Genomic DNA, 12,388 nt, shown 5'->3' on the forward strand with positions numbered 1-12,388 from the left:
AAGGGTAAGGGATAATAATCCTAACACTATTAATTAATACATTAATTAACATGAACACCATAACCTTAGACACGAGACCTCACCAGTAGACACCGCGGCCTAACCAGTAGACACTGGGACTCAACCAGTAGTCACCAGGGCCTAACCAATAGACACTGGGACTTAACCAGTAGACACTGGGCTTCCTTTACTGATCATAGTATTTTTATTTATTTTTTAATATTTGCTACCTTTCATTTATTGATATTAATAGTCTTAGAATATAATTTAAAATAACTACAAGAGCTATAAAATGTTTAAAAGTCATAGATTGAGAATAGGTATTTTAATGTAATATGCATATTTTGAGTGAAGGATAATTACGTGTGAGGCAGCATGAGCAGAGTTTCCCCTCATGGAGCCTTCTTACTAACGAGAGCTGCCCCCCCCCCCCCCACACACACACACACACAGGCTGTTGTCAGAGGGAATGTGGTCATCAGGGAAGTTCGGGATTAACATGGGAAGTGTACGTAACAAAAAGAGACCACACACACACACACACACTCAGCCTCACACACAGGAACCGTGCGGAAACACACACTCCTGCTCGCTCTCTCACAGCCACACAATGGCAGGATTAACGAGGGGAGAGTGCGGAAAATAGAGCATCTGATAAGGCTGTTTTACTGTACCAACCAGCACACACCCACCTAAAACACCGTGAGGGAGGGAGGGTGTGTGTGCGTGCGTGCGTGTGTGTGTGCGTGCGTGCGTGCGTGCGTGCGAGTTGGAACATAAACAGTAATATACTGTCATCATCTTTTGAAGAGATTTTACAAAATAGTTTTTAGGATCATTCGGTTCAGGTTATTGAACATTCTGCTTCATGTCGTTTTGAACATCCTATTAATACATGATGAAATGCTTTTCTGGATGACAACTGAATAACACAAAACACACAAAGTTGGGACAGGTTTTTTTAATCAAAAGTTTGGAAGAGATATCATCTTATTATACAGTGGTTTACAGGGGTAATAATTGGTGTAGATTATTTTCTACAAATGCAGACACCTACCACTGTAAAATATGTAAAAAAATAAATCATTTCTGAGGTGGTCAGCCTGATAGATGCAGAAATTGAAACAAACATCTTGAATAAAGTCGACGATTAAGAAGTCAATCTCAACGCTGGATGGCGGCTAGCTAGGAGAGGTGATCTCAGCTTGCGATTGGACCACAGCTAGCTAGGAGAGGTAATCTCAGCGCGGGATTGGACCACAGCTAGCTAGGAGAGGTGATCTCAGCGCAGGATTGGACCACAGCTAGCTAGGAGAGGTAATCTCAGCGCGGGATTGGACCACAGCGAGCTAGGAGGGGCGGATCTCAGCGCGACACTGCTCCAGCTTCAGGGACAGCCTTCGGGTCAGGGGGTTCTCCTCACCGTGGGTGATCCTGAGGATCTCATAGCCCTGCGCACGGCAAACAATTTACACAGAAATGTAAAAACAAAACCTCCATCAGCTCATCGACGATTCTCTTATGATTAACTATTGATTAAAGATGAATCGTATTGGCCACCGTTCTGAAGAGGGGACAAAGGAGGCACCTCACCTGTCTGAGTAGGTCCAGAGCCTCCTCGGTGTTCCCGAGGTAGTGATGCAGCTTCCCCACTCTCATCAGCTGCAGGCCGTGGGCCGGGTGGGGGTCAGGGTAGTACCGCCTGACGGACACAGGAACACACAAACATCATGGAGGGGGGGTCCCGAGGTCATGTGACTGGGACGGTCCTCATACAGTAAGGGAGGTCCACACATCATGAGAGGAACAGGACGGTCCTCATACAGTAAGGGAGGTCCAGACATCATGAGAGCAACAGGACAGTCCTCATACAGTAAGAGAGGTCCGCACATCATGAGAGGAACAGGACCGTCCTCATACAGTAAGGGAGGTCCAGACACATCATGAGAGCAACAGGACAGTCCTCATACAGTAAGAGAGGTCCACACATCATGAGAGCAACAGGACAGTCCTCATACAGTAAGAGAGGTCCACACATCATGAGAGGAACAGGACGGTCCTCATACATTAAGGGAGGTCCACACGCATCATGAGAGGAACAGGACGGTCCTCATAAAGTAAGATAGGTCCACACATCATGAGAGGAACAGGACGGTCCTCATACAGTAAGGGAGGTCCACACATCATGAGAGGAGCAGAACAGACCTCGCATAGAAAGAGAGGTCAACACACATCATCAGAGGACAGAGGAAAAGGACAGACCTCGTATAGAAAGCAGGGAAAACTAATTGTCGAGAAGAAGGAGAGCTTCAAACTCTGTATGGGTGTAAACTCTACAGCGTTGTCTTAGGCGGAATGCAGCTCTTTACAGCAACAATTATTTAAAAAGTGTTTATTTGAGTTCACTACAGCACTGTCTATGTATAGATGAATTAGATGATAGATGAATGTGGCGCTGGCTTTGGGTCGCAGCGCTGCAAACAGAAACATGTCGGAGAACCAAGCGACTGACAGCAGCAGGCCCTGGGTTCCCCCGCTAGTTAATAATTACACTCCTTCTGCTCCTCTAACAAACAGTGCGATTACTAATTTACCGTCTCAGGGACACAGAGCCCTCGACTGCTCGTTCACACAGACACTGGAGCAGGGGGCGTTGGAATCCAAAGCTTTGTGCACCAAGTCAAAGCGCCGACATTAGTTCAGCTGGTACAGTTCCAGCAGGTCATTAGTCATGGACCCCGGCCACGGGATGATACCAGCAAACACATTAAGGCTTGTGTTTGACAAACACAGTCTGAACTCCTCTGATATTATTCTTCATCATGACCTGAATACATATTCAAAAAACGATGACAGTGGATTTGGAAAGCAATTTGAGGATTCTACAGAGAACAGAGATGGATGCCATGCCTGGTACTCTCATCCCAGGCAGGAGGCTGCATCTTCTAGAGCTCCTCTCCTTGACCTTGAGGTATTGCTGAGTGTCTCTGGAGGTACAAGATGGATGAGACGCAACTTAGAACCAGGGGCAAGAAGGTCTAGAGACCACTCACATCCAATCTCTCACGTCTGCAGCCCACCTCCAGGTAACCTTCAGCAAGATACCCAACCCTAATAACATGTTCCTTAATAACATGTACCTGCGCCTTAATAACATGTTCCTGCTCCTTAAAGGACAATTCCGGTATTTTGAACATTGAGCCCCCTTTCTGGTTTGTTTAGGATGAAATAGAGTGGGTGACACCGAAATTTGAACTATTAGTCCTTTCTCGGGTATTTGGCTCATTTTGAATCGCTCCTGCCTGCTTCACAATGGTTGTCTGTGTGCATACACAAACCTGTCAAACCAGCAACCCTAAACGTTAGTGGTTAGTGGCATTCGTGAAGTTTAAAAAAAAAATATCGGCGCAATATATGGTTTCTGTCGTGTTTTATGGCACATTTATCACCAGTTGATTTCAGTTGGAAGACTCATTACTGCACGATGATATTACTCCGCCGAACCGGAAAGGTGGGCTGTTTACGTTGGTTTGAAGTCTTGTACCGTGAGCACTTCGGATTAGGGAAAATCACATAGAAAATCACTGAAAATGGATTATGAAAGGTGGCTTCTGGAGGACGCACTCGATTTTGACGGCAGAGGATATCGTTTTGAACCAGAATTCACCCAAGAGGAGCTACGGGAGATGGAGGCTAGGGCTACGGAGGCGCCTGAAGCTCCGGCTGAAGCGGTCCCCCCAGGATCACGGGCGGGTGGTGTGCCTGTGGGAAGTGCAGGCAGATGCCGACGGAAGTCGAAAGTAGGTGCTGCACGGAGTGGGACCTTGTGCGGAAGTTTATATGCGGTTGTAAGGTATCTGAAAAAATAGTTCAATTTAGCAACTAACACGGATGGAAAACATATATTGCGCCGATATTTTTTTTTAAACTTCACGAATGCCACTAACCACTCGGTTACTTGCACATTTTTGAAAACGAACGTTTAGGGTTACTGGGTTGACAGGTTTGTGTATGCACACAGACAACCATTGTGAAGCAGGCAGGAGCATTTCAAAATGAGCCAAATACCCGGGAAAAGGACTAATGGTTCAAATATCGGTGTCACCCACTCTATTTCATCCTAAACAAACCAGAAAGGGGGCTCAATGATCATAATACCGGAATTGTCCTTTAATGACTTGTACTTGCTACTTAATGACCTGCTCCTTAATAACATGTACCTGCTCCTTAATAACATGTTCCTGCTCCTTAATGACCCGCTCCTTAATAACATGTTCCTGCTCCTTAATGACCCGCTCCTTAATAACATGTACCTGCTCCTTAATGACCTGCTTCTTAATGACCTGCTTCTTAATAGCATGCTCCTTAATAACACATACCTACTCCTTAATAACCTGTATCTACTCCTTAATAATATGTTCCTGCTCCTTAATAACATGTTCCTGCTCCTTAATAAAATGTTCCTGCTCCTTAATAACATGTTACTGCTCCTTAATAACATGTACCTGCTCCTTAATGACCCGCGCCTTAATAACATGTTCCTGCTACTAAATGACCTGCTCCTTAATAACATGTACCTTAATAACACATACCTACTCCTTAATAACCTGTATCTACTCCTTAATAACATGTTCCTGCTCCTTAATAACATGTAACTGCTCCTTAATAACATGTAGCTGTAATCAATGTATGTAACCTTTGATCAGAGTATCTGCTAAATGATAAAATTATCTCCTCTCAGGGAGGAGAAATAGGCCAAAACTAATATAATACACAGTTGGGACTAAAGAGTGCATGCTGTACGAAACGTCACACACACACACACACACACACACACACACACACACACACACACACACACACACACACACACACACACACACACACACACACACACACACACACACACACACACACACACACACACGTTATTAAGGACAGCGTATATCGACGTGTCGTTCGGTGTCCAGTTGCACCTCAGGAGATTCTCTAACATTTAATAACTATTTTATATCTGGATCACCTTTAAGAGTGAGCTGAAGGACACACTCTCACACACACCCACCCCCCACACACACTCTCACACACACACACACACACACACACCCCCCCCCCCCACACACACACACACCCCCCACCCCCCCACACACACACCCCCCCACACACACACACACACACTAAACGGTCAGTCTTCAGTAAGTTGTGGGGCGGCACTGTGAGGAGTCCACCTGTGTCTCCATCTGACCATCTAACGACCTTGTCCATCTCATTACCATATGATAATGACCTGGTTCCATTCAGCTCAACCAGCCAGATCGCTATTCTGACATACACACGCACACACACACGCAATCACACACACATGCACGCAGAGACTCACACATATGCATCAACACAGTCTGCAGAGACTCACATACACAACTATACCATATCAATCTTTCATTACTCATTTAAACATTACATCACTTATCCAGACATTTCTGTTGCAGAATCTTTTTTACAAAAATGACCTGTAAAGAGTCTCCTAATCAGCCCAATGAACTATACACAATGTCTCGTACCAAACATGGTTAGACATGGGCAATAAATCCAATTGTTACCATAAACGTGTGATTATGGAATGATAGATTGTCCTTTTTTTGTATTAATGTAACATGGCTAATGTTATATTAGATGCTATGTCAGCTAGCATCAGGAGGGCCAGCTAGCATCAGGAGGCTAGCACCAGGAGGGTCAGCTAGCATCAGGAGGCTAGCACCAGGAGGGTCAGCTAGCATCAGGAGGGTCAGCTAGCATCAGGAGGGCCAGCTAGCACCAGGATGGTCAGCTAGCATCAGGAGGGTCAGCTAGCATCAGGAGGGCCAGCTAGCACCAGGAGGGTCAGCTAGCATCAGGAGGGTCAGCTAGCATCAGGAGGGCCATGTAGCACCAGGAGGGTCAGCTAGCATCAGGAGGCTAGCATCAGGAGGGCCAGCTAGCATCAGGAGGGCCAGCTAGCATCAGGAGGGCCATGTAGCACCAGGAGGGTCAGCTAACATCAGGAGGCTAGCATCAGGAGGGCCAGCTGGCATCAGGAGGGCCATGTAGCACCAGGAGTGCCAGCTAGCATCAGGAGGGCCATGTAGCATCAGGAGGGCCAGCTAGCATCAGGAGGGCCAGCTAGCATCAGGAGGGCCAGCTAGAATCAGGAGGCTAGCATCAGGAGGGCCAGCTAGCATCAGGAGGGCCAGCTAGCATCAGGAGGGCCAGCTAGCATCAGGAGGGTCAGCTAGCATCAGGAGGGTCAGCTAGCATCAGGAGGGCCAGCTAGCATCAGGAAGGGTCAGCTAGCATCAGGAGGGTCAGCTAGCATCAGGAGGGCCAGCTAGCATCAGGAGGCTAGCATCAGGAGGGTCAGTTAGCATCAGGAGGGTCGGCTAGCATCAGGAGGGCCAGCTAGCATCAGGAAGGGTCAGCTAGCATCAGGAGAGCCAGCTAGCATCAGGATGGTCAGCTAGCATCAGCAGGCTAGCATCAGGAGGGTCAGCTAGCATCAGGAGGGCCATCTAGCATCAGGAGGGTCAGCTAGCATCAGGAGGGCCAGCTAGTATCAGGAGGGCCAGCTAGCATCAGGATGGTCAGCTAGCATCAGGAGGCTAGCATCAGGAGGGCCAGCTGGCATCAGGAGGGCCAGCTAGCATCAGGAGGGCCATGTAGCATCAGGAGGGCCAGCTAGCATCAGGAGGGCCAGCTAGCATCAGGAGGGCCAGCTAGCATCAGGAGGGTCAGCTAGCATCAGGAGGGTCAGCTAGCATCAGGAGGGCCAGCTAGCATCAGGAGGGCCAGCTAGCATCAGGAGGCTAGCATCAGGAGGGTCAGCTAGCATCAGGAGGGCCAGCTAGCATCAGGAGGGTCAGCTAGCATCAGGAGGGTCAGCTAGCATCAGGAGGGTCAGCTAGCATCAGGAGGGCCAGCTAGCATCAGGAAGGGTCAGCTAGCATCAGGAGGGTCAGCTAGCATCAGGAGGGCCAGCTAGCATCAGGAAGGGTCAGCTAGCATCAGGAGAGCCAGCTAGCATCAGGGTGGTCAGCTAGCATCAGCAGGCTAGCATCAGGAGGGTCAGCTAGCATCAGGAAGGCCAGCTAGCATCAGGAGGGTCAGCTAGCATCAGGAGGGCCAGCTAGTATCAGGAGGGCCAGCTAGCATCAGGATGGTCAGCTAGCATCAGCAGGCTAGCATCAGGAGGGTCAGCTAGCATCAGGAGGGCCAGCTAGCATCAGGAGGGTCAGCTAGCATCAGGAGGGCCAGCTAGCATCAGGAGGCTCAGCTAGCATCAGGAGGCACATCTAGAATCAGTCCGCTAGCATCAGGAGGGTCAGCTAGCATTAGGCTAACGTAGGATGAGGTGCGAAGCTAAACCTGCTGTAACTCCTCTTCAACCCAAGAGGCTGGCAGTAGGAGCCTCCTGTGTGAGGTTTGCCAGTCAGGAGGGGACTGCGTTCTGGGTCTACACTTACATTTTTATGGAGGAACAAATTAAGAAAAAACACTCCTTCATGAATAGCAAGTTTCAATATTGGTTTAATCTTCACGTTGGTGGTTGACGCAGCCAAAACACACATGCAAACACACACACACACACGCAAACACACACACGCAAACACACAGACACACACACAAACACACGGAGGAACGCAGTCAACAGCCAACACCAATTACATTTCCTCATTGCATATTGAGCAGAACAGAACAGCAATTAAAATAAATTCATTAACTTTCTGTCTTCCGGACAGAGAGTGTGTTCCCCCCATAAACCCTCTCGCATCTTATTTTCCTGAGAGTAAATTGGAGAGAAATAACATTTTGTAGCACGCAGCTCCCCTCGTTATGGAGTCGTGCCTCGCGGCGGAGGGGGGGGGGGGGGGGGGGGGGGGGGGACCAGCCGGAGAATTGAAAAGCGATAAAAGTATAAAATTAAAGCTTTAACGCAATGGAACTAATGACTCTTGTTAGGGGGAGAATATCTCCCTGCCTGCTGTTGAAAATACATATTTATCCTCTTTTCATAATTGAAAACCCAAACAGTTCGAATAAATTCAAAAACTGGGTTAAAACTGAAATAAGTAGGCCTAGCGGTAAATAGTACTAATCAAAGTCTTAAAGCCGAGACAACAGTTCATTCCAGTACACCAGCGTTTGACTGCTCTTATTCAAAGCCACAGACAGAGCCCCTGGCACTGGGTTTGATCTGCGTATCAGAGCCCTGGTTCACCGTTGTTGAAGCAGATGATTAATATTTCATAACTGTTGATATTTACTCTGTCCCCAAATGAGAGTCACTGTAGTGGGGCTCTGCGCTGTTCGTTAGCAAAGAGAGAAAACGATCTTAGTCTGACTAATCACACACACACGCACACGCACACACACACACACACACACACACACACACACACACACACACACACAGTAAGGTAAGCGATAGCTCTGTTCATGGTCCTCATTTCCTCTCAGGCCGTTAGGAGTAGCCCGCTGTCTGTATGTTTAAAACATGAAGACCTGCACAGAAAGAAACACTCCCATGGTCTCCTGTTTAATGGTTTCTGTCCCCCCCCCCCCCCCCCCACACACGTATATAAATGAAATAAAGGTTAAATCGAGGAAATGAATTAGGGCTGCCAAGGCAGCAAGAGGAAAGGAGCGTTGCATGAAGGGATTGAAAAGAGGGAGAGGGGGCGACCGAGAAGTCCTGCAGCCATCCTCACTTCCTGTCATCCCTCTAAGATGAAGAAGAGATGAAGATAAAGAGCCCCCCTCTTCCTCTCATCTCTCTCCTCTTCCCATTCCCTTTGTTTCACCGCTTCTGCAGTCCCTCTATTCTCTGGGTGAGGTTCACTTTCTATGAGTGTTTGATTTATTATTCCTCTTCTTCTTCCAGAGCTTAACCTTCACCATTACTCTACCCCGTTCAATTGATCTCCTACCATTCACTCTCCGTCTCTCCCCCCACGTCACTCTCTCACTCTCGGTCCCTCTCCCCTCCCTTCACTCTCTCACTCTCGGTCCCTCTCCCCTCCCTTCACTCTCTCACTCTCTGTCCCTCTCCCCTCCCTTCACTCTCTCACTCTCTCCCCCTTATTCCCCTCTAATTAACCCTCCCGCACTCTCCGTCACTCTCACTCTCTCTCCGTCTCTCTCCCCCCTCCCGTCACTCTCACTCTCTCTCCGTCTCTCTCCCCCCCCCTCCCGTCACTCTCACTCTCTCTCCGTCTCCCCCCCCCCCCCCGTCACTCTCACTCACTCTAATCCGATCATCATTTCTCAGCATCGATCCATCTCGGCTGCCATTTCTCCTTCTCACACCCGTCTGCAACTCTCTCTGTCTGGCCCAGTATGACACACACACACACACACACACACCCCCCCCCCCCCGGGTCTCCCCCTCTGGTTGGTATTGATAAGCCTGCCTTTGCCGTCCCGGTGCGGCGGCGGTGGATCACCTGCTGTGAGCGCGGGTTAGCCGGCACCTCCCCCGCCGACGTGCTAACACGCTACGGCTACAACACTGGAGCCCTGCCCTTCACACCAGATCCATTAGTCACACACACACACACACACACACACACACACCACACACACACACACACACACACCCCCCCCCCGCACACACACAGACAACACCCCCCCCCCCCCCCGCACACACACACAAACACACCCCCCCCCCCCCGCACACACACACAAACACACCCCCCCCCCCGCACACACACACACACACACACACACACACACACACACACACACACACACACACACACACACACACACACACACACCCACACACACACACACACACACACACACACACACACACACGCCCCGCGTGGCATGCAAGAATGGTCCAAACTAATGCACAAAATCGAAATGTCATTGAGTGTTAAAGGGTCAGAACAGAGACTCCCGGAGCGGTGTGGACCTCTGAGATGAAGGAGAACGATGCTGCCCCACAGAGCGGGAGAAAGGGCTGATTCATATCGACACACCATGAGGACAAGGAGCCTCGAAGACCCAACCACCACACACCACTAATGCAAGGCACTCGCTCGAGCCTGTATTCTGACAACAAACGTTTCTTGTTGATGAAATTTACAAAAACTAGAAAGTTTAGAAGAGAAACTGAAAACCGAAGAGGATAACGATCCCCAACGATTACTGCGCTCGCTGTTAGCTGGCCGCATCGAGCTCAGTCTCTCTCTCTCTCTCTGCTGTGGAAAATAAGACTAAATGTTGTTGAGGAGCTCCGTAATGAGAGCTTCAGGACTGCAGGGTAAGCAGACTATTTTTGAAGGGATCACTTTGAAGTATTAATCCACAGTAGTGAAGAATGCTGACGCAAGTTTGGCCCGAAAGGAACAGAGTATGAGCTTCTTACTGGGTGTCATGTGTGTATCTGAGGATCAAATGTTAATGTGATTAGCGTTTGCTTTGAACATCAGCAACAGCATTCTGATGTAATCACATGTGTAAACACACGCTTGTGTTTCCTCGGCGGACCTTTAGAAGTCTCCGCGTCCAGCTCGCTTAACGTGGGTTCAGGATCGGGTGAGAAGCACTTTAATCCAAATTAAAAGACGCAGCGCTTTAATAAACAGATTTAATGATGACAGCGAAATGCTTCAAGACATTGTGCAACTTAATTTCAAAAGTAAAGTTCAGAGCCTTTTTAAGCGTCTCATTTTCTAATCAAATATCTACATTTGCATCTCCTTCCAGAAATGTTTGGATCAAATGGGAGATTCAACTATTCAAATGTTTCTTTATAACGTTTAATTATTCCAATATGCAGATGAGTAGTTAGACTAGAGAGTGCAGGCCAGGTAAAGAGAACATTAAAGAGCACCGTCATCAAACGAGATAAAGCCAAACAGTGACGGGAGGATTAGCATCTCATTAGCTTGTGTGAAACACACACACGCGCGCGAAGGAGTGTACGCAAGGGGATAGACATTCTGTGAGCACACACGGTTGCGCACGCATGCACGCACACAAACGCAAACCTCATATTTTTCACCATGCGTCAGCAGTTTGCCAGTGCTAATGAGTGTTACAGCATGAAGAATAACAGAGTCCCACACACACACACACACACACACACACACACACACACACACACACACACACACACACACACACACACACACACACACACACACACACACACACACACACACACACACACACACACAATATACATTTTTGGGTGAACACAAAGCCTTATATGTATGCATTTATCCATGTTTGTACTATTGTCTACTTTCTAAACCATGTTTCACACTTAACCATGTCCTTAACCTGTTTTTTACACTGCATCTACACACTTTAATATATTGTGAACTACTGGCACTGGGACACTTTATAATTTATACAGTTTACCACCGTTTTCTCCTTACTTTAGCGTTCACATTGGCATTTATTTTTGTCACGCTAGCACTACCCAGTGTTTTTATTGTACTATATTATCTCCTGTGTCTTCCCCTGCTTTAACAAAGGCATGCCCCCTCAGGGGGACTACTACAGCTGGATCCATCGATCTATCCATCACTCCATCTAAGAGGCGCTGAACCCCAGCCTCAGCCTCCCCCAGGGTGGGTCTCACCTGTAGGCGGGCAGGGTCTTCAGCCCGTAGGTGAGGGCCCTCCCCCAGACGCCCAGGTTCACGCAGGCGTCCAGCGCCAGGTCCGCCACCCTCAGCTTGTGGACGTTGTCGTCGGGGACGGCGCACTCTGCGGCCGACAGCAGAGAGCCACTGTTCTCCAGCACGGCCGTCCACTCTGAGCGCCGGAGCTCAGGGAAACACCACGGAGCGCTCGGATTGGTTCTTTATTAATGCTACCTGCATCCCGCTGCGTTGGGATTGAACCGCGGCGCAGTGCGGTCATGAAACATGAGACTAACGCTGACACACAAAGCCTCTTGAATGTGGTGGATGAGTTGAGGGAAGGCAGAGAGGTGCTTTAGTTTAATTCGTGGTCTGAGCTCCACCGAGGGTTCACCTTCGGACGAACTCAAACTAACAACAAAACCCAAGAGAAAGGTAACTTAAACCGACGCAAACATGGAAATTAAAAACTATTCTGGACAGATTCCTGTTCCTGTCCGGTACGGAGAGATCCTATCATCACTTCAGGACTTCATTAATTAAGCCCCAATAGAGAAGCAGGAAGTCATTAACGAGGAGCTAACGGAGGTGATCTGGCCGTATAACGTTTCTCTGCTTCGGCCAGAAAGGGAGGGGAAGGTCAACCCAAGGTCGTTAAGAACCTAGGAACCCAGAGAACCAGGAGGTAGAAACTACAGATGTTTCAGATTCCTGAGAATCGGCCGATACAGAGTATATCGCGATACAGCATCTGGC

The 12,388-nt window shown here is 48.5% G+C and overlaps 1 protein-coding gene across 1 annotated transcript in view; it reads right to left on the bottom strand.

Annotated features, from left to right (window-relative positions):
* Positions 1-946: 946 nt before the first annotated feature.
* The window catches only part of smyd3 (SET and MYND domain containing 3), a 51,695-nt gene continuing 40,253 nt past the window's right edge, over positions 947-12,388 (bottom strand). Inside the window, 3 exon segments of the mRNA XM_030377985.1 lie at positions 947-1,451; positions 1,594-1,702; positions 11,630-11,804. Coding sequence (XP_030233845.1) covers positions 1,350-1,451; positions 1,594-1,702; positions 11,630-11,804 — 386 coding nt within the window. The 3' untranslated portion in view covers positions 947-1,349.

The sequence above is a fragment of the Gadus morhua genome, chromosome 14, assembly GCF_902167405.1.
Source record: "Gadus morhua chromosome 14, gadMor3.0, whole genome shotgun sequence".
NCBI classification, from domain to species: domain Eukaryota; kingdom Metazoa; phylum Chordata; class Actinopteri; order Gadiformes; family Gadidae; genus Gadus; species Gadus morhua.